Raw genomic sequence first — 26,640 nt, forward strand, 5'->3', positions numbered from 1 at the left:
TTTTGCCTGCAACAATGATAAATGGTGGTACTGCCCAACCTTGAGAACTAACGCCTTGGATTACTGTAACCCATTCCCGATTACCAGGCTGTACCTTCTTTGCTTTTGCCCGCCCGTCTGAGCTTGTTACAACCATAGCAGTTGAGATAACGCCCATCATAAACCCAGTCTCATCAAAGTTGTAGATATCTGCTTCATCGATACCATATTTCGCAATTGTGTTACGCACAAGCTCAAACCAGCCATTAATAACTTCTGGATCTTCGCACTTAGCCCTCTGGTAGTCGTATTTGCGCTGAAAGCGTGTCTGGAGCTCTACACGCCGCTTAACAAAGTTTGAAGCCCAACGCGACCCAACGCGTGACGCGTCGCGTGTTGCAAGTAGTCGACTTGCCATATCTTCAACAACAGACAGCCGAGGAGGAAACCCTTTGGCAGCTAGGTCGAGTATATACTGAACAAGGACGGACTCCTCTAGGTTAGTTAATTTCCGTGAGTTGGCTTGGATATCGCGTCGTGAAGGTACACCTTCTAGACGACGACCTAGCTTGCGGTGGTCCACAGAATAGATCCTAGCAGCAACTCGAAGGCGTAACTTTGGGTCGCTTTGCATAGCCTGGATAGCTAGCACTAATTGGCTTTCATCGTTTTTATGGGGCATGTTTTGTTGTTGAGGAATTTAACATTTAGTTGGGGGGTTTGGTCACCGCATCATTTTGGCGCTTTCGCTTGTTTGGCGCTTTCGCTATACATGTACGTTAGTTATAGTAATTAGATCTAATGTCTAATACCAAAGACTTGGAACTGATTACTATTGCTGCTTATGCTACTGTTCTGTAAGGACACAGGGCACCCAGCTCACAGTAATAGCATATGAGAGTGCGAGTCAGAGGCTAAACGGATGCTATCCTATAGGTCTACTACGAAGGATACAAAAAAGATGATGGGGGAACCCCGTGAGTCGATTGTCTCAAGTACCCGAAACCCATCCGACTCGGTTCCGACTCGGTTAGCCCACCCAAATGATCACACGTGACCCCGCAGCTACCCAGAGTCTACTCCCTAGAATGAGAGACGAGAAGGCATCCTTACATGTTCTGGTTATTTAGCGTAATCGCTGTCGTCGATATCATCAGTGGCTCTTACAATAGTTATATACAACTCAACGCCCCTACACCCAACTTACTTACGGGTATGATAAGTTCAACTAGAGCTTATGGGCCTAGGGTAGCCATACTCCTAGATGTGTAGCTTATAAATTCTGGTAGGCTCTCAGGTTATAACTCTATATAGTTCTTATTACTCACAGTCAACAGGTTTTCCATTAATGAAATAGCTCAGCTTATGCCACTGATAAAGCTTCATACAATAGTCTAGAGCAGGCGGGTAAATCTAGACCTAGACACTGCTCTTTGCATAGTCTTGGCCTATCTTGTGTATCTAGGGTGTTAGACAACCTACATTGACCTTTTTAGACAGTCTTAGGCATGGCTTTTAGTAGACTTTAACGACGTAATGGGTCACTTGGTACATGAATTTGAAGGATTACTAGAATGGCACCCATACCTTACATACAACAAGCTACTAAGCTTTAAAGAGGTTATAGCAGACAGCGGTGGCTGTAGCTAAGTATAGGGGTTTGTTGATGGTACATTCCAAGGGTTTTGCCAACTAGCAGGATGTTACGGCTACAGTAACATGACATCATGGTTACAGGACCAGGGCCTAGTAACGTGACGTGTGAGTCACAGGGGGCAAGCAGGGTAGGCTGCCATGTGACGGGGCTAATGGATAGTTGCAGAAACTAGTGGATATTGGATAGTTGAGCTATCCACGAACTATCCTGAATATCTAGCTATCCGCCAACTATCCAGATTACCCATGAGGCATGACGCCACTATATAAGTAGGTAGTATTTCCTTAGATAGGAGCTTCATGCTCAACTCAATATAGTATTCTCTACAATACTGTAACATGTTACTTGGAAAGCCTTTGTGTCTAATCCCCTGCCTCCTCTATCAAGTCAACCTTACACAAGAAACCTCTGTGTCTTCTATCGTTTAGAAGTCAGCATTACACAGGAGACTCAGAAGTCTAGCGGCTATGGTATTCTGGATATAAGAAGAAGCACGGAATGCACTATTAGGTTATTGTAACCCCTAATGGGCTTGTATCATCCTTAATTAGGCCATATAATGGACCAGCTAACAACTGGTGTATTTAGGGGGAATTAGGCTGCGTTAAAAGGATTTGGCATATTATGAATGGTAAACGGGAGTTATACCTATATGGAGACCTAGCTTACTGGTATATAGAAGGAGTTATGGCTCTGTATACTTATGCACATAGCCACTGATATCTTCCTTCTAAGAAGAAGCAGTTTAACACTACTCTATCATCTGTGAGAATTGCAGTTAAAAATGCCTTTGGATTAACACAACAGTTATAGACGTACGTAGGTTTTGATAAAGGGCTACAGCCACAGTAGCAGCCTGTAGCAGCTCACTTCAAAGCTGCGATACTATTAACGAACTGTTATACTTGTATACAGGGTAACTTGATTGGAACGAGGTTTCTAGTGCCTCCACCAACAGTAGAGGAATACCTTCTTTGTACTAGCTAGGATATATATGTATTACTTGACTCTATCCAACCCTATACCCTGTCATATTCTTCGCTGCTACCTGTACTTTCAATTAGAACACTTCGTTAGATAGGCCTGTGTAAAGCCTGCTGAAGAAGAGATATCATTGTAGTCTAGCCTTGCTTTAATTCTTCTTGGCCTTCCTGTAGTTCCTAGATCTAATGATCGACTTGCTAGAACTACGAAGTAATTACAGGATTATCGATGTTCCTGTTCTCACTTTCCTACTGCCCTCCCTACACTCTTGCATTACTCTGCCTATACTGATCCTTTACCATACTCATAAATGACTTAAAGACAGATAATACTAGGTCATTAGCCTTCTTATTCAATCGCTCTTTAAGGAGCAATTGAGTCTAAGATGGTAACAAAGTTTAGGGCTGCCTACGAAGGCATCTTCCTCAACTACTTAACCAGCTATAAGGAGCTGAAGTTCCTCGTAGTACTAGCGTTAGTGTTCATATTAGGGTTGGTGTTTCTAGGGGAGTCGAGTCTATAGAGTGAACACTCTCAGCGCCGTTCTCGCTTTGCCTTTCTTCTGCAGAATCATCTAGTATATCCTTGTCATCAGGATCGTTAAAGCCAGAGCACTCTCGTGCTCTCTGGCCAATGGATCTATTATGACTTTGAGGATAAGTCTGCTGGTGCCTCCTCTTTGTAGCAAGAGCAACGGATAACAAGTCTCGAGTATTGAGCGCTCGCTGCGACGAAGTGATAACAGTATTTGCTGCCTCACTTCGCTGTTTTTCAATCCGCTTTTCCTCAGTAACAACCCCAATCCAGTTATTAGTTTGGACAGTCAATTCCGACTCGCTATCGGTTTGTCCAGTCCCAAGCCCATTGAGGTATTTCCTTCTCTTGTCGATTTCCTGCTGTACTACTCAGTAGAGACTCTTGTGGTCTTTACCAGTCTCCCTTTCAAAATCGGCCTGTATATAAGACCAGAATGCAGTCTTCTTCCCTGGTTGAAATGCTTCGGCGTTTCGATTGCAAAGTCGGAAGAGGACCAGTACTTTGTCCTTCGTTAGGGGCGTCATCTTTGCTTGAGAGCCTTGAGGGTCGCAACTCTCTATGCGCTGCCAGCTTGAGACTTGTGATCCTCTAGGCCTTTCGGTATTGAATTGCGCCTCAACTGTAGGCTGAACAGGTAAAGGAGGACTACCCATATCATCTTCTTCGAAGACAGAGCGCTGCCGACGACTGGGAAGTTAAGTTCGAGACTGGTATGCCCGGAATTCAATAGGTTTGGTATGGGATGACACAGGATTATGGCTTGCACTAAGTCTTCAACAGATAACTGTTAAACCTCTACAGTCCTGAGTCCTAAATAGGAAGTAGAGGTCTGTGCTGAAATTGGAGTCAACGTCCCATACAGGCCCGTACGGAAACTTATGGCGCCGTTCTGGACATGTGATGCGCGGCGCGTGGTGGTAAGCGGGTGGGTTGCGCAGGGAAGAAATGTTTTCGATCGATTTTCGTGACAAGGAGGAAAAGAGTAGCTCGGAACTCTGTTGAGTAATAAATGTATGTATTCCTGACTATGTAACCTATACTTGGCTTTACCGATAATCCCTACAGAGATCACGTGAGATCATGTGACTATTACAACACCCCCCCACGTATCCCCCTACGAGCCTCAAATTGTAGTGTGAGAAACTTGGGAAAAAAGGTGTCAAGTACGCCCGATGATTCACATCTACGCCCGGTGACTCATTTCCGATCGAAAAACAAGTTGGCCACTTCAGTTCGGATCTTCCATCTTTCTTTCATATCGGTCATCTATACCTTGGACTGGCTGGCTGCCTTCTGCCTTCTGCCCCTGCCTGCCCTGCATCTCCTATCCTACGACTCCCCACACCCCACCATACTTCTCTCTTCTCATCAGCAAGTCCGTACGAGACAAGATGCCTGCTGTTGGACAGGTCTTTGTGGAAGACCTAAGCGAGGTCTTTGTGGATGCCAACATCCACATTTACCTTCCTCCTGCTGCCCGGGAGTCCCTGCCCCGTCCTCTGCCTATGTTGGCACCTCGGGTGTACATGACTGTTCCGTACGGGACTCCTGGAAATGTTCGCCTTGAACACCTGCAAGAAATTGCAGGGTTCTACATCCAGGCAGCGGGAGAGAATGTCGCTCGGGTCTCCCAGGTGAGATCCATGGGTTGTGAGCAGTGTGATGCTGCGTACGGAGAAGAGGGATCTCGGCAGATTCCCTTCTTTACAGTATGCATATCCTTTGGGAATGTGCAGGGTGGTGCCTGTGCTTCCTGTGTCATGAAACATCAGGCTGCAGCCTGCTCTCTTCGTGAGTACTTCCCTTCCCTGTTGACTTATGTACCTTTTAGCGTTCTTATGAGTCCGTACGAGCTAACGCTTATAGATTCCTCCCAAGATGATCAGGCCTCCCAAGATGATCAGGAGCCCACCCTCCTCTGAAGGATGACACTCCTCGTCCTGGAGAACGTGCTGGGACTTGGGCCCATGTGCGGAAGTTGGCGCTTGAGGCTGCACAAAGAAATGGTGGTAGGAATGCTGTTTAAGTAGGGATTTGGATGTACGGACTTGTGGTTCTTGGGTTTTTCTTGTTTTGCGGTGGCTTTCTTGTATAGATTGACAGAAATGGCAATGGATTTCTTGGTGATTCTTGTGCCATTCTTGTGACAGCTCCGTACGTAAGTGTAAATGTATGAAAAGTCAGGGATTATCCTGTTTTTATATGGTAAAAGTCGGGGATTTCCCTTGTTACCCTTGATTTCCCCCCTTTTGTTGAAGTGGGTTTTTTATTTCGAAAAAATATGAAATCCGCGTGCATAGTGTTGTATCTAGCTCATACGGATCTATGAAACTGTCGAAAAAGAGTGTATGTTTGTTAGGTCCCAAGGTATTCCATTGGGAAAGTTGAAATAAGAGCGCATAGTGAAACTGGGTGTAACTGTAGGCGGCTTGGTAATTCTGAGAGTTCTATGTTCGTACGGAGCTCATCAGTCTCCTGTTCTTGTATTGCCTCGCATTTTAGTTGGTGAAGTAGAAATCTAGATCTTGTGATCTAGGGGGCTCGTTTCCGAGGTACAAAGGTAGCCACTGCTTCGTACGGAGTTGTGCTCTTAAGTAAGCACTCCTATAGGAGGTGCTTTATGTCCACAAGGTTTAAATGGTTAATAAACTCCTCGTGTCTTTGGCATGGTCGGGCTTTTGTAAACCTGTCTGCTGGCATCTCGTACGTAGCTATCCACTTGATATTGAGATTGCGTCTCTCTCCCTCCTGTCTTAGCCAGTGGGAGTGAATATCAATATGCTTGAGTTTTGTAACTAGCTTCAGGGACTCTTTGAGTAAGAGCCGTATGGTCTGCATATTGTCACATTGTAGGGTGGACTTCTCATTAAGATCAAGTTTGATAGTTGAGAAAAATCGCTGCCACCAATAGAGCTGTTTTGCACTCTGTGATAGAGCTAGAAGCTCAGCTTCTGTAGTTGAGGTTGATATGGTTTTCTGCTTTGTACAGCGCCAGTCAATTGCTCCTCCAAAGAGTGTGAAGAGATACCCTTCTGTACTCTTTCTTGTAGCTTCACAATCTGTGCACGAAGCATCACTAGAGCATTGGAAGCGTGGTGTATTGATCTTTGGTCCGTACTGGAGGGTTAGATGTTTTGTCTCCTTTAGATAGAGTATAAGTCGATAGACTGCTGCCATGTGGTCTGGTCCTGGGTTAACAAGGTATTCGGATAGTTTCTGCACCATACGGGATATATCTGTCTTGTAACCACTGCAGCGTAGTTGGTAGATCCTACTTTCTGTTGATATAGGTGGATTTGCTGTTTGTCTGCTTGCCCATCTGTCATACTGACATTCGTTGCACTCAGTTTGCTATCAAACTCAAGAGCAAACTTAGAAATCTCCTCCTCAAACCTACAAGTCACTATACATATTTTGGCTTGTCACACCAACAACAAGAGCAATACTACTCAACGATTGCTATAACCCTCTATGATTCATTACACGTCATTGCTCCTGAGTTACTGCGCCAATATGACCACATAGCATATCTCTACAACCCTCTATGATTCATTACATGACATCACTCCTTAGTTACTGGGCTAATACTACACATGACATATCTCTATCAACTAGAGGCCTAGGAACATGAACAATAGCTCCAAAAGCTTCTACAATCTTCTATGATTCATTACACGTCATCTTTCCTTAGTTACCCACAAGATTGGTTAAGTTATGACATAATTTGTCTATAGGGGTACTCTGACCTTGGACCTCCTTTCACTTCCTATAGGCTAGGAACCTAGGAGATGGTTCTATGGGATTCTCTTACGTCGACTACAGTTACCAAGCCTGGTTAGTCATGGAAAGTCATGGAAAATGAGAGAACTACACTCCTTTAGCATAAATAGGATTGCCCTTTCCTTAAGAAAGGGCAAGCAGACAATACAGTAAATCGACTATCACATACTTCCACGTCTTTTCCAAGCTTCCAAGCATTGATCTTGTTACTCCTTGTTTCTGAAAAGTCAGTGAGGTGCTAACCTCTGACTTATCCCTCAGTTCTCAGACTCAACATTTGTTACAACTTGTCTAAACCACTCCACTACATCATACACCTGATTGCTGCATTGTGGAATAGTCTAAGCTACGACCCTTTGGCTCTGTTTCCTAAGACAGTGTGTTGTCTTAGTAAAATCATCCCTTCCTTGGGTGGCTAGATTCTCACATCTGGTGCACCCACCATTACACCATCGTATGGAGTGAGATTGTCATTAACCATTGGAACCTTAACTGTTTTCGACAATGGCGTTACTCCGTACGTAGTCGTTATTTTGTCGATGTATGAGTTCTGGTATAGCCAGAGTGTTCTCTCTGTCCGGTCTCTTATAATTCTTATTCCTAAGAACCATTCAAGTTCTCCTATTTCGCAGAATTCATAGGCTTCCATGAGTTTCATACGGAACTCTGTTGCTTCTGCCTTATTGTCATACTGACATTCGTTGCACTCAGTTTGCTATCAAACTCAAGAGCAAACTTAGAAATCTCCTCCTCAAACCTACAAGTCACCATACATATCTTGGCTTATCACACCAACAACAGAAGCAATACTACTCAACGATTGCTGCAAACTCTTCTACTACATCTGTTTATGCTACATACATCACGGCATATCATTTGGACACTCATTGAACAAGTTATTAAGAAAATCTCCTCCTTAAGGGGGTGGGTCAATACTACCACATGGCATATCTCTACCAACTAGAGGCCTAGGAACATGAACGATAGCTCTAGAAGCTTCTACAACCCTCTATGATTCATTACACGTCATCGCTCCTTAGTTACCCACAAGATTGGTTAAGTTATGACATAATTTGTCTATAGGTACTCTGACCTTGGACCTCCTTTTCACTTCCTATAGGCTAGGAACCCAAGAGATGGTTCTATGGGATTCTCTTACGTTCACTACATGATTAGCAAGCTAGTTGTGGGTCGCACTTGATTTCTAATACATTTACCAAGCCTGGTTAGTCATGGAAAGTCATGGAAAATGAGAGAACTACACTCCTTTGGCATAAATAGGATTGCCCTTTCCTTAAGAAAGGGCAAGCAGGCAATACAGTAAATCGACTAGCACATACTTCCACGTCTTTTCCAAGCTTCCAAGCATTGATCTTGTTATTCTCTGTTTTTGAAAAGTCAGTGAGGTGCTAACCTCTGACTTACCCCTGAGTTCTCAGACTCAACATTTGTTGCAACTTGTCTAAACCACTTCACCACATCATACACCTGATTGCTGCGTTGTGGAATAGTCTAAGCTACAACCCTTTGGCTCTGTTTCCTAAGACAGTGTGTTGTCTTAGTAAATTCATCCCTTCCTTGGGTGGCTAGATTCTCATATCTGGTGCACCCACCATTACACTTATGGTAGGGGTGGCTTAGAATGCAGATATCATCTACATAGAAGAACACAATGATTGTAGATGAGATGAATAGGCACTGGGCTTCTGGGACCTGTACGAGGCCTAGCTTCTTCAGTGTATCTGAAAAGTCGCGGAACCATAGGAGTGGTGACCGTCGGAGTCCATATAAGGCCCTGTTGAGTTTCCAGCATTGTCCTTGCTCCTCAAAACTGTCAGCACACCGTACGTAGAGCTCCTCATCAATTCGGCCATTTCTAAAGGCGTGACTGCATCTAATTGTTCAGTATCCAAATCGAAGTAGGCTGTAATAGCCATTAAAGCTCAAAAGGTCTTTGAAGCAAGTGTTGCTGCGTACGTCTCATCATGTATTGAATAGCTTTGTAGGTCCCCTCTTACAACAAGTCTAGCCTTGTATTTGACAAGGTAGCCATTATCGTCAAATTTGTAGGTAAATACCCACATTAGTGGAATGACAAAACTCCGTACAGTGCTGTCTGGCATCGATTTGAAGGTGTCTTGCTTCCGAAGGTCTATTATTTCCTTTTCTGCTGCAGCTTTGAAACCAAGCCTATGAGGGTGGTTTGAAGCTGGTTCCAATACTTCGGAGCAGCAGGGAGCTCCGTACGATGTATCTTACGTTTCTGGAACTCTGTACCAACGATGAAAGCTTGGTGCTGGCTTATCCTTGCTTCTGGGTGTGCAATGGTTGCAAGGTAGACGTCATGTCTCCGTACACTGTCTTCTGAACACTCTGGTGTCATTTCAGGTGTCTGGAGTTGAGGCTCTTCATGTTGGACCTCTATCTCCTTTTGAGGTTCTACCTCTACTGCTTCCTCTTGTTGAAGAGCTGTATCTGTTGTTTCTGCCTTGTACGTAGTTGATGTTTCTTGTAGAGGTTGTAGAGCTGCGCGCTCCTCTTTATATTTCTCTCCTTCCTTTTCTAAAAGGTCAGGAAGTTCAATACTGTCTTTTGGAGCTCCAATTCTACAACTGTAGCTTCGTACGATGGATCATACACCTTTGTCTCGTCAAAAGTAACGTCCTTGGTTACTATAACCCTCTTAAGATTTGGAACCCATATTCTAAAGATGTTTGTAGAGTTGTAGCCAATAAGATAGCCTATTTGGGCATTCCTATCTATCCTCTTTAGCTTTGGTTGCTTAAGGAGGAGTGTGTAGGCTCTACATCCATAGGCGCGGATATGAGAGAGTAAGGGCTTAGTAAGCTCTGGCTTTTGAAGCTGCGAGGGTAGGGACTGGAGTAGAAGTCCGTACAGAGTCTCATCATTAATGACAGATGATGGAGACCGGTTTATAAGGTAACCTGCAGTCTGAAATATTTCAGGCCAAATTCCTTGTGGTAGGTTGCCTGCTTCCTTTAAAGCTCGTGAGCGTGTGATTATCATACGGCCTGAACGTTCGATTCCACCATTTGGTTCGGCAGTGTACGGGGGTGTAAGCTGCACTTTGTATCCTTCATCTGCAATCCATGCATCCCATTCATCTCCAAGTGATCTCTCACCATCAAGGAAGAAGATCTTTACCTTATAACCCCATCGTCTCCGTATGTAGCTTACAAAGTCCTTAATTGTTTGTAGGACTGTGCCTTGCCTCTTGTCTTTAATGGTGTAGACATGGTTCATGCGGCAGAAATCACACTGTAAGTATGGCTTTACCGATAATCCGTACGGAGATCACGTGAGAGCATGTGACTATTACAACAAACTCTAATTCGCCCGTGTCCCCACGGGCCGCGAGTTGTGGCTAGGGTACCACCCGAACCCACCCATCAAATCTCCCCTTGACCTCAGCCGCACTCATCCAGGAAATCGAGCGGCGGTTGTTGCAGTTTCTGGATGGAGTATACCACTGGTTCGCCCGCGAACAGCCAAGAATGCAGCCAAGCGCGGCATCCGAGGCTGGCTCGCGTCGACATTTGGCGACATTGTTGCGTTGCTGTTCATAGAGGAAGAGGGACTCGGTACTTAGCCAGCCTTGTCCAAATGAGGTGAGAGCAAGCGATCTGTAACGAAGAGAGTGGTATATTGAGGGAGCTCCACCACCCCCTTTCCCTTCATCTTTCCCCAAAGAAGTCGTTATCATTTCTCAAAAGCATCCACACACATCCACCCATGACTAGCCACTAGCATCGCCCACCTCTGCTCCTCGGTCCAATCCATACATAAGCTAGGTCGCATCCCGCCCGCCTTCTCTTCGTTCTCTCTTTCGCCTTGGTCCTCCCTTAACTTATTCATTCTCACTTCCAAGCCCCCATCCCAACCAAAGACCCCCTGATGAAATGGCGACCGAACCCCCCCACCCATTGTGGCTCAAAATTGTCCTTGGCTTCCAGCTGTTCTTTGCCATCGTCACTCTCGGCCTCTCAGCCTATGGTCTCTCCGTCGCCGGCTCCTACAGCAGCTTCGGCCTCAACATCTTCACCTCTATCGCGACATTCGCCTACATCGGCTACGTCGTAGCCTTCACTTTCTTCGTCCCGACCCTCTACAACATCTACATTTCTCTCGGTTTCCAGGCCTTCCTAGCAATCTTCTGGCTCGCCACCTTCGGTACCCTTGCGGCGCTCGCCGCGGTCTTTGGAACTGCCGAGTCGTACAACTATACCGGCGGCGGCTACTACTATAGATATAGCAGCGGCGGGTTATCCGACAGTTCGACGAGCGTCTCAGACACAACTAAGGCCTCTGCCGCGCTTACGGCATTCATCTGGGTCTCCTTTGTCGCTACCCTTGTCTACACCAGTATGTCCCCACCCCCCACAACCCCAATATAACAAGGAACCCATCTAACACCCTCCAGCCCTCGCAGCCATCCGCCAGAACCGCGATACGAGCGCCGCCGCCCCCGCCGCAACCGAAGAGCACAAGTTGGGCGCCGTCGGTGGCCCAACACCCACTTCTTACCAGCCGGTCGAACAGTACGCCCAACAGCCGCAGTACACCCCTCCATACGCCGCCCCCGGCGCAGAATACCCCCCGCAGCAGCAGCAGTTCCAGGAGCAGCCAACGGGATACCCCCCGCAGCAGTTCCAGCAGCCAACGGCCTACCCCCAGCAGACTAGCAGCCCAGCCCCATACCAGCAGGCCCCTGTCCAATACCCGCAGCAGGCTGGCAGCCCAGCACCATACCAGCAGGCCCCTGTCCAGTACCCGCAGCAGGCTGGGAGCCCAGCACCATACCAGCAGTCCCCCATCCAGCACCCACACCAGACCGGGAGCCCTGCGCCAGCAGGTAATATTCAGGAGGCGCCCTAAGCGCCGCAGTAATAGAGTGTTTAAATACTGGGGTGAGTGGTAGAGAGCTAGGATCGCGTGTGCGGAGGGGTTAGTGGGAGGATCGGGCGCGTTGATGCGCCTGAGGGTTCGTGCGTGAGGCGCCTAGACGGCGGACGAGGAAGAGAGGTGCGATGCGATATACCCTTGTGCATCGAGCAGAGACTGGCGCACTTATTTTGGCCGCTTTATGGATGTGGAAACAAAAAATATCTCATCTCCCATTGTTTAATTTGGATCTCGGATCTTCAAATTTGGGCTCGCTGCGACGGTTGGAAATATTTTTTGTCACATTCCTTTTTTGAGGTTGGCAGGAGAATTGGGAGTGTTGTGTCGTGGTTTACATACGAGATGGGAACAGATATACCTATAAATATTAATGATTTTTAAACAATTGTATTGCATGTTTCGATCGAAGGATGGAGTTACTACACATAAGTTATCGGCGCATTCGATAACGCTTAGTCACGTGTACCTTTGTATAAAACCCCAAACCTCATATTGGCACTCTAACTTACCATGCACTACCTCATACAATCCCCTCGCCCACCATGCCTATCATTCGTAAAGCTCTCTACACCGCCGTCCTTGGCACCACGGGTGTGACCGGCCTTGCTTTCTTTACCACCCGCAAAAGCATCATTGTCCCCGTCCCAGCCATAGACCCTATTTACAGCTCCTCGGCCTACCTCGCTCAGAACCCCAATAACAACCCCGTGACGCAAGATATTGTCATCCGGCGCTTACCCCTATCGAGTATCCGTCCCGAGCTCCTCGAAAAGGAGGGCGCGCTCGTAGAGGCTGCCACGGCCGGCGTGTTCGGGGGTCTGGGTGAGCTCACCATCCTGATCATCTCCATCTCGTGACCCAGCGCAGAAGCAAAGGCGCCGATGGCAAGAATTAATAGATAGATGTGACTAACTCCACCTAGCATACGAATTCCAGCGCCGCTATCTCGAGCGCAAATACCGCAATCCCTCCACTGAGACGGATCTCTGGACGCGCTCCGCCATTAACTCCTCTGATTTCGCAAAAGGCACCATCATCACTGACCACTTCGAGGTCGTGGACCGGTCGCCGACGCAAGTGACGGTGCGCTGTGGCGGGTCGCCTAGGGAGCAGGGAGTGAGGGGGGGGGATGGGCTGTTCAAGGTTGCAGCGCGTGTTGAGAAGGAGAGGGGGGAGGTGGAGTTGAGCTTGACGAGTGTGTTTTTCCAGGGGAAGGGGGTGGCGGCGGCCCAGCCGATGTCGCCGTGGATTAAGTGGCTGCATGGGGTCTATGGAAAACTCTGGATAGAGGATGCGGCGAGGAGGGTGAAGGTGTAGAGATTATTTTGGGTGGAAATGGTGGCACTGTGAGCTAGATGTGGGAAGTTTGTATATATGGTTACATATATGTAGAGTTTAAGATCTGTTGTAATAATGTGGAAAGTTGGCGTTTACGCTCTTAAAAAAGGTTTGCGGCCTTGATGGAAGTTGTGAGATCCGTCATCAGCTCGGTTTGCATTGATACAACAGACTTTGCTCTCCAACTTGGCGATATATATTCTAAGTCACTTGTTAGAAGGCCCTTCCTGAAAAAACTCTTTTGTTATTGCCTCAAGTTCTTGACTCTTCGCCTCCGAGTTCTCATACGCTTTTGGTTGAGCTCTCTCCGATGACTGTCACAGAAGCTACTAATCTAGCTGGACGTCTCATATGATAATTGCTGCCTATGCCTGTCACGGCAGGCACTGGTGACACTGTACCTCGTTAGCAGGAGCTATCAACAGATCGATCCTACCACTAAATAATGCTAGCTCTACCTCAAACTTTAAATTTTAAATTCTCATCATCCTGCCACTTCAACGTGATTTCTTGAGGCCGCCATTCTACTTCGTTCAGGCACGTTCTGCTTTAGCCCATCGCCCTCGGACCACCTTCTATGATCACTTCATAGAAATTGCCACCTTTTCAGTGAATCACTGCATCCCCTGATATATAGTATGATAATAACACTGCCCCGATCAGACATTTACGTAACGTTTTTATTACAAATGCTCTCGTCGTCGTCCTTCCGCGAAAACACTGTATGCGCCCCCTTGACTCATACCCACGACAGGAAGACCCAGCCCCGCCGAGCTCTCCACCCCCTGATTTATCATTTTACAGATTGCAGCTTTGGGAGGCAAAGTTACTAAGTCGACGGCAAGTATCGCAGCAACTGCCATAACCCAGAGGGGTGCTGGCTGCATAAATATACGTTCTAAATTGGCTATAATGGCAGGGCTTCACAACATCAATGTCTGCGCCTCCCGTGCTAGATAGCTGGTGGCAATGATTGAGGCACTTTGCAAGTATCATATTGCGCTAGTATCAAATTCAAACGAGCTTTACAGGAGCAATTCTGACTTAGCCACAGGTAATCGACGGATCTTTCTAAATTTCAGCTAAATTACAGGGGAGAATATAGTTTATTGAACTCATAGTCGACAAGTCTCAGCCAATGCTGTGGGGTTGGTGCAGAAGTTGTCGATCGCGATTATAGTTCATGAGGTGATTATTGCGAGAAGCTCATGACAAGAGGCACTAGTTTACGAAAAGGGGTCACTGCCACGTAACAATTACACATACTCCCCAACGGGAATGGCTTCCTTCATTCTGATCGATCTATGCTAATTAGTGGGGATGCTTCATGGTTGAAATAGCCTTATGAGGGAATATCTGCGGGTGACCACGTGGATGTTCGGCTCCCTCTCTTAAGATCGTGTTCATCCTTTCGCCCTTTGTGCCGAAAGTCTTCCCAAGGATGCGGTACGTCTCTTTCAAGAGAGAGCGGCCAATATCTGGCTTATTTGCTAGAATCTTACTGACGTGGCAGAGATGCCGAGAAGAGGAGCCTTCCTCCATACGGGAATAAACCCTGTCATGATTTGCAGATGCGGGCGTGATGGCCTGGGACATGTGGCACCATAGCCGTCCCACGCACAGGCAAAGATGAGCGTCTGAGGCCTGTTCAGTCCTCGCCAGAGAGAAGGATGGTAGCACCAGCGGCTGTTATACCGCGCGCTTCGTTACCACGAGCTTTTGTCTCAGGCTAACCTTTATAGAGAGTCACCACGGCTCTGGCGTATCGCTATCGATGGCTTTTTGGGCCCCGAAATTCTGCGCAACTTCCTTGTCGATGGGCTCCTTGGCGACATTGTTGGATAAAAGCGTCGTCCAAATATTGTGTGTCATGAGCCGCAGCATACCCTATGCCAGCCTGCGTCGACAGGTGTTCCTAGTTGCTGGGGGGTAATAGATGGTTGGCAACTGGCCATTAATTGCTCCGCTGTACGCTGTCATCTAGCAATCGCCTATTACGAACGAATAAAGGGGCCTTCTTGCATCAATGGTATCTTTATTGACATCGTAAATTTGTAATCCTCAGCGCAACGTGGTGTCTAGGCCACGACTAGCACCTACAACTATTTTCTCAAATTGACAAATTGCTCACAACTTTTTCCCCTAGACCCTAAGTGCTCTACTTCCAGTCAATTACGCATTATAGCTCCCATCTACATCCATTTCTGCTCCTTTCGAGCACCCCTAGGTGGTGATGGAGGCCTCAACTCCCTAACGGCCGGATTTAGGCCCCTAAGGCAGCACTCGCCCTAGGAACCACAATCACCATCTAACCTCAACCGCACTTCTTAGAGACAGCAGAAGACACTCAGTACTAATACTGTGCCTCCTCCACGCCTCAACTTAGGTGAAAGCGCGCCTAACAGTCATGAAGCAACAGCAGCCAGTAGTGGCCAACTTGATGCCTTTAAAAAGGGAAGCCAAGATACAGCGCATAGTTATGTACGATTTCGCTAGCATAGTAGACAAGTTTGTTTCCTCCTACAAGCTCCTAGAGCAGCTCACTTTCGCCCATGACCTCTGCAACAAGGTAGTCAGCTTTATCACTACCTCTCTATATGCAGAAACTTCCAACTACGCCCCATCTGCCTGAAGCCAGCCCTCACTAGCAGCTACCTCTATAGGACCGAAATCTGTCAGCTAGGCGGATGTGGCTAAGACCCTGAAAAACTCAGGGGCTTCTCTTTAGGGAGCTAGGGTCCCTAGCTCGTCCGTTTCTAGCAGCAGAGCAGCTACTATAACCTCCTGCGTCACAGGCTCTAGCTATAGGACCGCTCTAAAGCAGGACAAGAGACTCCTTATTACAGTAGAGCAGGGTGCTCTACTCTAGCGACCTGAACCCTTTGCACTATTCCAAGAACTCATAGACTAGGAGAATGCAGAAACCATCCTTTGCATTTTTAAGGCATTTTTAAAGGACGAATATGTCATTTAAAATAGCACAATATCATACCTCCCCAGTCATCATGGTATTGAGCCCAACTGGTACACCTTCACCGAGTTGATAAGCCAATAGCTCTCTAGAAACGCCAGCGGGTTATTCGCCACGAAGCTCTCGCAACTCCCCAAAGAAGCACAAGCCCCTTGGCCCCACACGCTCCCAGCCCAATCTCCGCAGAAAGTGGTGTCGAAAATTATGTTCATGTTCTTGAAATGCTGGTCAATGTTGCAGCCGTTTGCACCATTAAATGCCACCACCGGCAGCCCCCAGTTCTGCGTCCTCGGCGCCCCAGAGCTGATATCAGCAGGCACAGAGCCTCGTGGGAAAAACCACACATATACGCCAGAGCTCTCCCACTGCATAGCATACACCCCGCCACCGACAGAATTAAACCCCGTTCCATAGCCTCGCGGGTCGCTCGTGCTCACCGAGCAACCGTTAAAGCCTGAATTGGCATTGCAGTTCGTCTCAAGTGTCGTAGTTCCAGGGAGTGAGCCCAGGTTGTCGACTACACATCCTGCGGAGGTGTGCAGCGTCATCGAGTCCGTGGTCTGTAAGTTTACGCCTTCGATGATGTCGATTTCGCCTGAGGAAGGCCAGTTGGGCCCAAAGAGCCAGAAGGCTGGCCAGGTGCCGCAGGCACCACCGGGCATGTGCGCTATATCTGCGATAAATAGGCCATGATTGTATTGTTTCTGGGAAGTGAGACGCACGGAGGCGCGGCCAGAGGGTGCCACATTTGTGTGGTCAACATGCAGCTTCACTTGGGAGTTGCCGGTGGAGATGATGTTTGCTTTTGCCGCGGCGGATTGGGAGAGGTAGTTAACGAAGCCATGGGTTGGGTCGGGGTCAGTAAAGAAGGAGAAGGAATTGAAGAAGTTTGAGGAGTCGTGCTTGTCCTTAAGAAGGTACGACATGGCGGTAGCTGCGGAGTTCGTGGAAGGGCCAACGACCTTCTGGTTGAATTTGATAGGCGGGAAGGATGGTAGAGCGGAAGTGAAGGTACTCAGGAAGAGCGATAGGGATATTAAGAAGACTGGGGACGGCATCGTGCACAAGTATCAGCTCCAGGCGAAATGTTCGGCATTAAAGATCAGAGGCACGTCCGTCGAAGGAGAGCCAAAGAGCGAAGACGGAGATGAGAAGCGTATGTACTGTAGAGCGACGGAAGGAGCGTGGGTAGATAAGAATAGAAACAAAACTAAACGAAAGGGATCAGCTACCTTCATATATCTGCATGGGATCAAAGAAGGAACAGGGGAGCTGATGGAAACAAGGGCCTGTGATCTGGATAGATCCATCTGATTTCCATGAGCCACGCCAGGACCGCGTGCCCCATAGCCACATGCTGGATGATCAGGGTAGTTGGACCGGAACATTGACAGCCCTCCCTTTCGTTTAGTTTTGTTTCTATTCTTCTCTACCCACGGGCGGCAGCCACGATTAGGGTTTGTGGAAGAAGAATCGTGCCTTCGGATGCTTCATGGTTATCGCGCATGATGTGGTCGAGGCATTGCTGGCATGTATTTATACTTCCAACACGGGCCGTTCCAGATCTATCGGTATTTAAATTGGCAATGCAAACCTTGTGATATCAGTTGCTACAGTCTCAGCCTGGTTGACAGTCTTATTCGATGTTGTCGCCGAACCCTGGCGGGCCCAGACTCTTTGGGCGAGACATAGACGCCCAATGATGGGGATAGAGTCGCCAACGAGCTGATGAAGGTGCGCCAAGCCCTGGAATAGTTTCAGCGCAACCGCATCATGCGAACAAGGGTGTTGCATCTGCCGAATATCTATGTGAGTCGCTGATACCTGTGATGGTAATTTACAGATAAGACAACTCCTATAGCGACCTGATCACGAAGATACACATCGTGATTGTTTCCTCGTGGCGTCCATGTGCGCGATTCATGCTTCGGCGGAAGAAAATAACCTTGGAGCAGTACTGGCAAACTAGCTGCATTGGTGGATAACTGACAATACCATTTTGCTGGCCCTGAGAAAGAGGGAATAGGCTCATGAGTCCAGATCTTGTGGCGTTCATAGCGTCGCATCGTGGCCAGTGGCCGCTTTGCACATCCACAAATATCCTCAACCGGCTATGTAAATACTGCCATATAAACATTGATACTGCCATTTATTGTCCTTTCAGCATTCTATAGTTATGAGAGTAGAAAAACAATATGTCTGCTGAAGCATGGTAGCTTCCATTCTCAGAGTTCCATTTCATAAGCGCTCAAGTTCATGAGCGCTTTACCAATAAGCTATTGTTGCATCAAATGTATACTGAAAATATTTCTCGAACAGGTGTCTTGAATCCTTCTCCGGTCAAGGTTTACTTGCGGCAAAAATATAATCCACTATCCTCGCAAGCCCCTAGGAGTCGCCTTCAACATTCTCCCTCTGAACACAACCCTGTATGAATCCGCCTCCAAAGTCGATAACCCATCCGTCCCTGTTTATGTCGACTAGAATATTCACCTCCTTTGCATCGCCCCACACGATTTCAACTTCGTGGAGATGTCTCACGGTGCTTGTGACTTGCTCGGCCCATCGTTGTCTCAAGAGCTTTGGGGTGTTATCGCAGACGATGCCTTCCAGCGTCGTATTGCTGCAGTCAATATATGATATAAGTAATCCGAGACCACTTTCACTGTACAGCCTATACTCCAAGACATCCAAGTAGAAGTAATCGTGAAGCGTAGCAATCTGCTTCTTCATCGGATTCCATGTGCGGGGCCAGGTTGCAGCATTTGCTAGCATCGCTGTCAAAGCTCTTGCGGATTTATGCACGTACGACACGACAGGTGACAGGAGCTCACCCCTCCATATTTTAGTTTAGGGTGCTTCTAGGTCAGATAAACTCCAGAGTAACTCCATAAGGGCTTGCAAACCTGAATGTAGCTTAACACCTGTCTAACACTGTATTATTAAGCACTCATTCCGGGAGTGCTTCTTAAGAGTGGCTGCAAATCAAATTATATTTTAGTTTGATTGGAAGACAATTGGTCAATATATACAACTCCTATATCGGGCCAGGCATTATAATTTGCTCTTCCCAGTCCCATGATCAGGGAATGTAGGAGGGTTCTTATCCAAAGGTTTCTGCAGCCATTCTACCATCCGCCGCGCGCCTCGAACTGGACTGAGTCCGTCCGCTGGAGCAATATTAGCAGAGTCCGCTTCTGATGGTGGCATGTCTGATGCCGAAAACAGAGCGAGATGACATACCATATCCGACGAACGGCTGATGAATTCTATACCCCATCATCTCGACGATCCGTGTGTCAATTTCTGGCAGTCTTCGTGGGTCAACAGCCAAGAACTGGTTCTCAAGCGAGCGAATCTGTGATTATTGTCAGCCAATATCTACCTATGGTGGAAAGTTATTGAAATAGACAGCCGTCTTACATATGGCTGGCAATATTGCACTGTAGCGCTCATTCTCGATGATGTGGACGTATTCGGTCCTCCACCATGCCATGTGGTGCCTATGAAGTACACCACACTCCCAGCCGGGCAAACCATAGGAATCGCCTGCTCTTTCCTCGGTCTCTCATTTCCCCAGAGGTGTGAGCCAGGAATCACGCGTGTGGCACCGTTCTCCTAAAATATAATCAGAATCCGCATCTACCGAATGTGCTACGCTCGCAGCCATCCAATGAAGCATAAAGCGACAGCAAACTCACGGCTGTAAACTCATCAAACGCCACCATAATGGCTGTCCCCAATGGCCCTCTTGGCCGTGGAAAGTGGCAAAACCCGTCATCGTGGTGCAGATCCTGTGGCTGCTCGCCGGGGTTAATCTGAATAGTATGGAATGCCGTAAGTTGGTATCCCGGGTCCAGAAAGTAATCATTTAGCGCGAGAACGCGAGGCAGCACTACGAGCTTGTCGAAGACCCGCGTCTTGTTGAGCAAGCTGTAAATACGCGTCGTGTCTAGGCCCTCGAACGGGTTGCGGCCAGCAAGAGGCGTAGAGCCAGAGAGGCGTATAATCTCGGCTTTGGCAGCTTGGACTTCTTCGAGGGGTAGAATGGAGGGGAGTATCACATATCCATGGGTTTCCACATGGGATATATCGGCGACGGCTACTGGGTCGGTGGGGAGCCGCGGGCCAGCATTCCCGGTCACTGAGCGGCCTGCCATGTATGGTAGATTTGAGATAAATGGGCTCTGCTGCGATGTTGATTGGGGTGGAGGTATTAAAGTATTATATAAACGTGGTGGTAAAAGGAAAATCTTATTTGCAAAGTAAGCTGAGCATAAAGTGCATGCTTACTTACAGTCCGGGTATTGGAACTGTGTGTTAAATACTCAGATCGCGGGGTACCCCGCAATATCAGCCTCGGTCGGTACCCGCGCATTTTCTAAAAGGGGACCCTCTTGCCCATCCACATATCTTGGCAAAGAACGGCTCCAGAAGGGTATAGCCTTCCGGACAGGCGATAAGCCGCCTTCCCGCGCCTACCTAGAATTCATTCGCCGTCGCAAGCAACAACATAATCGTCGTGACCAAACTTTTCGCTTGGCTCAAGGTTGGGGGAAGCGAGATGCGCCGAAGCGAAATGCGCGGCTTCACAATTTGTATGTTGCATGTACCTTGCGCCATTCTACGAAACTATCACTTCCTCACTCCCACTCACTCCCGCGCTCGCTCCCGCTCTCACTCTCGGTTTTGGGGGCATCTGGGTCCGGAATTGGAAGCTCGAACTCCGGAGGAATTCGGAGACCCTCTTCGTATAATTAGGTCAAAATCTTCTTCCGGGCGCGCTCTTCCCTCCGGGCCTCAATTCCAGCTCTCTTAAGCTGAATCCGGGCCCAGGTTATAGCTTTGCGGGCTACCCAGGCTTTTTTAGCTGCGAGCTTCTAGGGAAGCTCAGCTTTCTCAGCCCGAATCTCGTGAGCCCGAGCAGCCCGAAGCTCACCTCTGAATCGAAGCCGGGCCCGGCTTCGGCTTGCCCGCTTCCTCGATCGACTCCTTCAACCTGCCGCTATGTAGTCCGTAGGTCAAGCTCTATAAGTTGGCCTAAGGCCACGACCTCTTCAGTTCCGGTAAGCCAATACTTATAGCTCTCTTTTAAGGGGCTACTTAATGTAACGGGTGCTAACCGTTACAGTGTGTTGTATATATATGTTACGCGTATTCTACCAAGCTGGGATACTATGGTCTTTTTGGCTTAGTAGGATGTAGCGTAAGCGTAACTGTACATCGTTACACTAAACCTCTCTAGAACCTGGTTTTCTAACACTATAGCCCCTCTTCTACCTCCTGAAAAGTTGAGGGTTTAGGCATAGAAAACTGGGTTGGTAGGGTAGTAGGCATAGGCTGTAAGTAAGTGTGTAGTTTTGTAAGGGCTGTATTACAGCTTATAGGCCAAATACCAGCTTTCTAGAAAGCTGATATTATAGTAGACTCCTTAAAAGTCTGCTCCTAAATGCATCTAAGATCTTAAAAATCCAGAGTTGGAAAGTAGGACTAGCTCTATGCCCTTGAGGTTGGTATGGTACTATAAATCTATATGTATTTTGCCTAGAACAATAAGTACTAGTAGTATGACTTTTCCTACTATAGACACAGCGTCTAGGATAGAAATAGACGTACGTTCTTAGGGCTTAGAGTCTCCTTTGCCATTCGTGGTACCATAACTCTCTCACCTCCTAGAATTCCAATTCTAAAGCCTGTTTCATCTATATTTTAAATTGACTCCTGAGTTGAAGTTGCAAGGCTTGGGTTTTGGTGTTCATTATGCCACCATGACCATTATGCCACCTCGAACATTTGTCTTTTTGGCTTAGTAGGATGTAGAGCAAGCGTAACTGTATAGCATTACAAGAGTATTCCGGCTCCCTAGTTAATGGGTTTTGATTAGCTTGCTAGTTAGGTGGGCTAAGTGAGCAATTAGTGTAATTCCTTACCTAGCTGACAAGGGGGCATCCTTAGGGGCTTAAGCTATTATATACACACCTTAGCATCCTAAGTAGTAACAGGCCTAGAAGCAAGTACAAGATGCTAAGCTAGAAGCCTCTACATCCATGCTAGGATGTCATAGACTAAAGGGGGGGGTAATTGTAATGGGGTGCCGCCGTTATAGTACATGTGGTATATAAAGCGTGTTATGTGTATTCTCTGTAGGCGAAGCTAGAGTACTGTAGTCTTTTTGGCTTAGTGGGATGTAGCGCGAGCGTAACTGTACATCATTATAGACTGCCTAAGAATCCACTTCTTAAGGGCCTCTAATAATGCAGTAGAGAGCACCTTATTCTGACCTCTATAGAGGGGCTGGCTTCTTAGCACGCCATTTGATGCTTAGCCGTAGCGTTGACTCAGGCACTTTGAAAATGCGACAGGCAGATATTATAGACTCAGAAGGGGTACCTGTCACACCGTAGCTTCTAGCTTCTCATTAGCTATTTTAGAACCAAACTAACTCGCACTATATCTTTCTTCAGGCTTGTTTTCCTCATCAAACTATCCACTAGGCTTAAAACTGGCCCTTACAGTTAATCGATGTTGGCTATTGGCAGCGCTCCTAATAGTCCAGACCATTAACTGGACTATTAGTCCAGACTGCAGTCCAGACTAATAGTCCATAGACTATCGGTCCAGTCTGCGTTTTACAGTCCAGACTGATGGTCCAGTCTACGTCCCTCAGACAGACTGTTGGTCCAGTCTATGTTTGTCAGACTGGACGGATGGTCTGGTCTGACTGAAACAGACTGACCAACCATCTGGTCCAATGATCTCAGACCGACTGTCAGACTAATAGTCCCAATTTTCCTGCACGTCCTCCAAACCGATTGAAGCCTTGCCCCTAACGCCATCGTAACCATGCTAGCCCTGTTGGGCTTAGCTACAGAGCTAGAGGTAAATACGTCTGTCCACGCGATGGTATGAGTGTTTATTTTTCATCATCAGTATATATTTTGGGCCCGGTGCAGTGATGGAATTGAACATGTGTGCAGCCAGCATTTACTGCAAAACCTATCACAAGTCATGTCTTCTATTGGCGACCTCTCGAGTAGTGCTTCTGGCTGTAATAGCTGTCTGGACGATTCTGACCTTAACTTAGCCACTTCTTCTTCGGCAGCTTCCTCAACTTCAAATCCTAGTGCCCCCCGCCACATCCCCTATCTGGCAACATTGTCGACTAGAAGAGGGCAGGAATATACCAGCTGCCTGGGTCGATTCCAACGGAAGGAAATGGTGGTATTGCCAACCCTGCTTCGACAGGAAGAAAAGAGACAAGAAGTACAACTGCTCTGGTGGATCGTCCACTATCATCGATCATCTGCGTAAACAGCATGGAATTGTGCTCTGTAAGAGGCAAGACATCCACCGGGAAGCGACAGAAAGCCGCCTTGGAGACATCAGTTCCTTCTTGAGCAAAGATACCCTGACCTCTACCAAGAGACGCAAGGTGACAGTAGAGGAGGATGTGCTTGACCAAGCCACTCTGCGCGAACTATACTGCCGCTACACAGTAGCTTGCAGTCTCCCTTTTGCTCAGGTCGAACACCCAGCCTTTCGTAACTTCATCCGCTATCTTCGTCTGGCTGCCGATAATCTCCTTCCAAGGTCTGGTGCTACGGTTAAAACCGACTTACAATGGGGCTATGAAAACAAGAAGGAGTTTGTAAAGAGAGCTTTGCAAAATGCTCTTTCTTTGATTCATATTATTCCTGACAATTGGACTTCGCCGAATGGTTTGGGGGTCATTGGTTTCACAGTTCAATTCATAACCAAAGATCACAGTTTACAATCGCTTGTGGTGAGGATTAAGGAGCTGGAAGGAGAACACAGTGGAGAAAACATGGCCGAAGCCATCATGGAGTTCATACGAGAATATGGAATCGCTACAAAAGTTGGATATTTCATGATGGACAATGCTAGCAACATGAACACCATGATTGACAAGGTCTCTGACGAACTAGAGCGAGAGTTTGATGTTTTCTACGACCCTCTTCCTCACCGGCTTCGCTGTACCGGCCACATCATAAACCTGGCCGTGATGGAATTTCTCATAGGAAAACGGCCACGGATGACAGGCTCCTATGGTGGGCCGTCCGAAGAGGAGATTGAGGAATGGAATGGGGCGATAGGAAAGCTTCATAATATTGTGGTCTATATCACTTGGACCCCCCAGAGGCTTCAAACATTTACTGTTCTCACTGATGGCCTCAGGCTATGGCGTGACAATGACACTCGTTGGAATTCATGGTACCAAATGGTTGAAAGGGCTCTCAGGCCTAAAGTCAGGCAAGCTATCACCATATTTTGCGCACAAGAGCCTGCTCTACAAGAGGATGCCCTAACTCCATCTGATTGGGTAACTTTGGCTGAGATTCACAAATTTCTGGAACCATTCCACGACACGACAATGGCCAACGAGGGTGTTCAAAATTCCATCGCTGACATTCTTCCCACCATGGATTATCTCCTACACCACATCGAGGCCGCCAGGGAGGCCACCACCATCCCCCACTTGGCTACGATGATGGAGACTGCTTGGGCCAAACTGGCCGACAGAAGACTCTCCAGTCTATTTAGCAACCACAGTCTTAAACCCTTCTTTCAAGTGGGCATACATGGAGTGACTTGGGAAGACAAGACAGAATGGATCGAGAGAGCTAAATCTCGGGTAGGGCAGCTGTGGAGGCAATCATACAAATCAACTTCTTCCTTGCCGGTTCTTCGACCCGGCTTAGCAGAGGAGCCAACTACGAGGCGACTAAATGGGTACAAAATGTGGATGAATGAGCAGAAGGCGACGATTTTCAACACAGATGATGACGAGTACGAAGTGTACTGCCGTGAGCCTGTTGTGATGATGCCAGACCCACTGAAATGGTGGCTGGAGGTGGCCCAGCGAAAACGATTCCCTAGCTTGTCATTGATGGCCATTGACATTCTTTCTATTGCTGCCATGTCTTCTGGGACAGAGCGACTCTTCTCGAAATCAAAACTTACGGTAACCGATCAGCGAGGAGCTATGGACGCTGAAACTTTAAATCTCGTAGAATGTCTACGTTCCTGGGACAGCAGCGCCTTGATAGTCCCATCAGATGTGAGTTTTCTGCTTCATGAGGACTACCGTCAGCTAATTGCAGAGTCTAGTGTCGCTATGTCGATGCGGCTGCTGGGTTCAACCACTCTGATGCATTGGGGCGCGATGAGAGTGGTGGGGGATCAGACACAGTGGAGATGACATAGGGGAGCTTGGAGGTAGAATCGTAGATAGCAAAGGCTACAAGTCATATGTTGTGATTTAGACTAATAGTCCAGACTGCAGTCTGGACTGCAGTCTGGTCTGATAATGACGGACGGACCAACAGTCCAGTCTGGCAAAGACGGACTGGACCGTCCATCTGGTCTGACGATAACGAACAGACCAACAGTCCAGTCTGCCCATGACAGACTGACGACTAGTCCAGTCTGACCATGACGGACCGACTAACAGTCCAGTCTGAGGTGTTACGGCTAAGTGCTAGTGCTATGGTAGCGCTTATGGCTGCAACCTCACGTGATGGATAACATTGGATATCATGGATATTATGTTATCCATAATATCCACGGATATCCCTTTGGCACGACGCCACTATATAAGTAGATAGTATTTCCTTAGATAGGAGCTTTGTGCTCAACTCAATATAGTATTCTTTACAATACTGTAACGTGTTACTTGGAAAGCCTTTGTGTTTAATCCCCTGCCTCCTCTGTCAAGTCAACCTTACGCAAGAAACCTCTGTGTCTTCTATCGTTTAGAAGTCAGCGTTACATGAGGTTTCCAGACTGACTGTTTGGACTATTAGGAGCGCTGGCTATTGGCCGCCTAGATCGTCTTCTAGAATAATCAACATGGCCAGAACAAATCCACAACATAATAATGCAAGGCCTGCTGAGACGGGGAAATTGCATCAGACGTCAAGAAAATCACCTTATCAAACCTTCAAGAAAACCCGGTTCTTTGGTACAAGGTGAGCAAGGGCATGAAGAAAAAGAAGGGCAGTAAAGTTAACGCTTGATGTTCGCTCTTTTTTGTTTGGCAGGCTTCAAGTTTCGATCAAACCCAGAACAAGCACGACAGTACCAGAATCACGTTCAGTGTCTGTGTCGCTCGTGAGGGCCAAAGTTACCCAGGAAACTTTGTTTGCGTTTTACAGATCCCGATTCACGCGTTATAGGCCCCGCCTCCTAGACCGTTCCGAAACCCGCAATGACGTACATGATGGGGATGGCAGGGAAAGGTGGATGCGTGCACATCATCAGATGTACGGAGTACTGCGAGTTTGAATAGTGGTCCCATGACAGCGATGCCGAGCTGACCGAGAGACTGGTGAATATGATGGGCTACGAGACCGGAGATAGTGAAACTGAGACATAAGCATAGTGGTCACAACGGCCTAGTTAGTGATGTGGGTACCTCTCCAAATAGGGATTAAAGCCTGGGGAGGCGGTC

The 26,640-nt window shown here is 47.5% G+C and overlaps 7 protein-coding genes across 7 annotated transcripts; 3 read left to right on the forward strand and 4 right to left on the reverse strand.

Moving 5' to 3' along the window:
• Positions 1 to 4,548: 4,548 nt before the first annotated feature.
• VC83_07162 (uncharacterized protein) lies at positions 4,549 to 5,079 on the forward strand (the record flags this gene model as incomplete). Its single annotated transcript, XM_024470739.1, has 2 exons — positions 4,549 to 4,948; positions 5,024 to 5,079. 2 exons carry the CDS (start codon positions 4,549 to 4,551, stop codon positions 5,077 to 5,079), a joined length of 456 nt encoding a protein of 151 aa, XP_024321902.1.
• A 5,298-nt stretch (positions 5,080 to 10,377) lies between these two features.
• On the forward strand, positions 10,378 to 12,229 carry VC83_07163 (uncharacterized protein). The gene is made up of 2 exons (XM_024470740.1): positions 10,378 to 11,320; positions 11,379 to 12,229. Exons 1-2 carry the CDS (start codon positions 10,858 to 10,860, stop codon positions 11,831 to 11,833), a joined length of 918 nt encoding a protein of 305 aa, XP_024321901.1. The 5' UTR covers positions 10,378 to 10,857; the 3' UTR covers positions 11,834 to 12,229.
• A 146-nt stretch (positions 12,230 to 12,375) lies between these two features.
• On the forward strand, positions 12,376 to 13,177 carry VC83_07164 (uncharacterized protein; the record flags this gene model as incomplete). The annotated part of the gene is made up of 2 exons (XM_024470741.1): positions 12,376 to 12,682; positions 12,783 to 13,177. Exons 1-2 carry the CDS (start codon positions 12,403 to 12,405, stop codon positions 13,175 to 13,177), a joined length of 675 nt encoding a protein of 224 aa, XP_024321900.1. The 5' UTR covers positions 12,376 to 12,402.
• Positions 13,178 to 16,201: 3,024 nt separating this feature from the next.
• Positions 16,202 to 17,227, reverse strand: VC83_07165 (uncharacterized protein; the record flags this gene model as incomplete). Its single annotated transcript, XM_024470742.1, has 1 exon — positions 16,202 to 17,227. One exon carries the CDS (start codon positions 17,225 to 17,227, stop codon positions 16,202 to 16,204), a length of 1,026 nt encoding a protein of 341 aa, XP_024321899.1.
• A 1,330-nt stretch (positions 17,228 to 18,557) lies between these two features.
• Positions 18,558 to 19,066, reverse strand: VC83_07166 (uncharacterized protein; the record flags this gene model as incomplete). The annotated part of the gene is made up of 1 exon (XM_024470743.1): positions 18,558 to 19,066. The coding sequence occupies exon 1, from the start codon at positions 18,942 to 18,944 to the stop codon at positions 18,558 to 18,560; it is 387 nt and encodes a 128-aa protein (XP_024321898.1). The 5' UTR covers positions 18,945 to 19,066.
• Positions 19,067 to 19,174: 108 nt separating this feature from the next.
• VC83_07167 (uncharacterized protein) lies at positions 19,175 to 20,472 on the reverse strand. The gene is made up of 4 exons (XM_024470744.1): positions 19,871 to 20,472; positions 19,593 to 19,787; positions 19,413 to 19,527; positions 19,175 to 19,339 (listed from the first exon to the last, which is right to left on the reverse strand). Exons 1-4 carry the CDS (start codon positions 20,327 to 20,329, stop codon positions 19,224 to 19,226), a joined length of 885 nt encoding a protein of 294 aa, XP_024321897.1. The 5' UTR covers positions 20,330 to 20,472; the 3' UTR covers positions 19,175 to 19,223.
• A 454-nt stretch (positions 20,473 to 20,926) lies between these two features.
• Positions 20,927 to 21,815, reverse strand: VC83_07168 (uncharacterized protein; the record flags this gene model as incomplete). The annotated part of the gene is made up of 3 exons (XM_024470745.1): positions 20,927 to 21,049; positions 21,109 to 21,174; positions 21,786 to 21,815. 3 exons carry the CDS (start codon positions 21,813 to 21,815, stop codon positions 20,927 to 20,929), a joined length of 219 nt encoding a protein of 72 aa, XP_024321906.1.
• Between the last annotated feature and the right edge of the window lie 4,825 nt (positions 21,816 to 26,640).

This window comes from Pseudogymnoascus destructans (genome assembly GCF_001641265.1).
Source record: "Pseudogymnoascus destructans isolate 20631-21 unplaced genomic scaffold scaffold_18, whole genome shotgun sequence".
In the NCBI taxonomy this organism is placed as follows: Eukaryota; Fungi; Ascomycota; class Leotiomycetes; order Thelebolales; family Thelebolaceae; genus Pseudogymnoascus; species Pseudogymnoascus destructans.

Bases quoted from the DNA above. Each gene is read 5' to 3' on its own strand.
- VC83_07163 (XM_024470740.1), top strand. From the start codon at position 10,858: ATGGCGACCGAACCCCCCCACCCATTGTGGCTCAAAATTGTCCTTGGC. The intron at 11,321-11,378 runs GTATGTCCCCAC...AACACCCTCCAG, and splicing joins CGCTACCCTTGTCTACACCA to CCCTCGCAGCCATCCGCCAG.
- VC83_07167 (XM_024470744.1), bottom strand. From the start codon at position 20,329: ATGGCAGGCCGCTCAGTGACCGGGAATGCTGGCCCGCGGCTCCCCACC. The intron at 19,788-19,870 runs GTGAGTTTGCTG...ATTATATTTTAG, and splicing joins CGTTTGATGAGTTTACAGCC to GAGAACGGTGCCACACGCGT. The intron at 19,340-19,412 runs GTATGTCATCTC...ATATTGCTCCAG, and splicing joins TCAGCCGTTCGTCGGATATG to CGGACGGACTCAGTCCAGTT.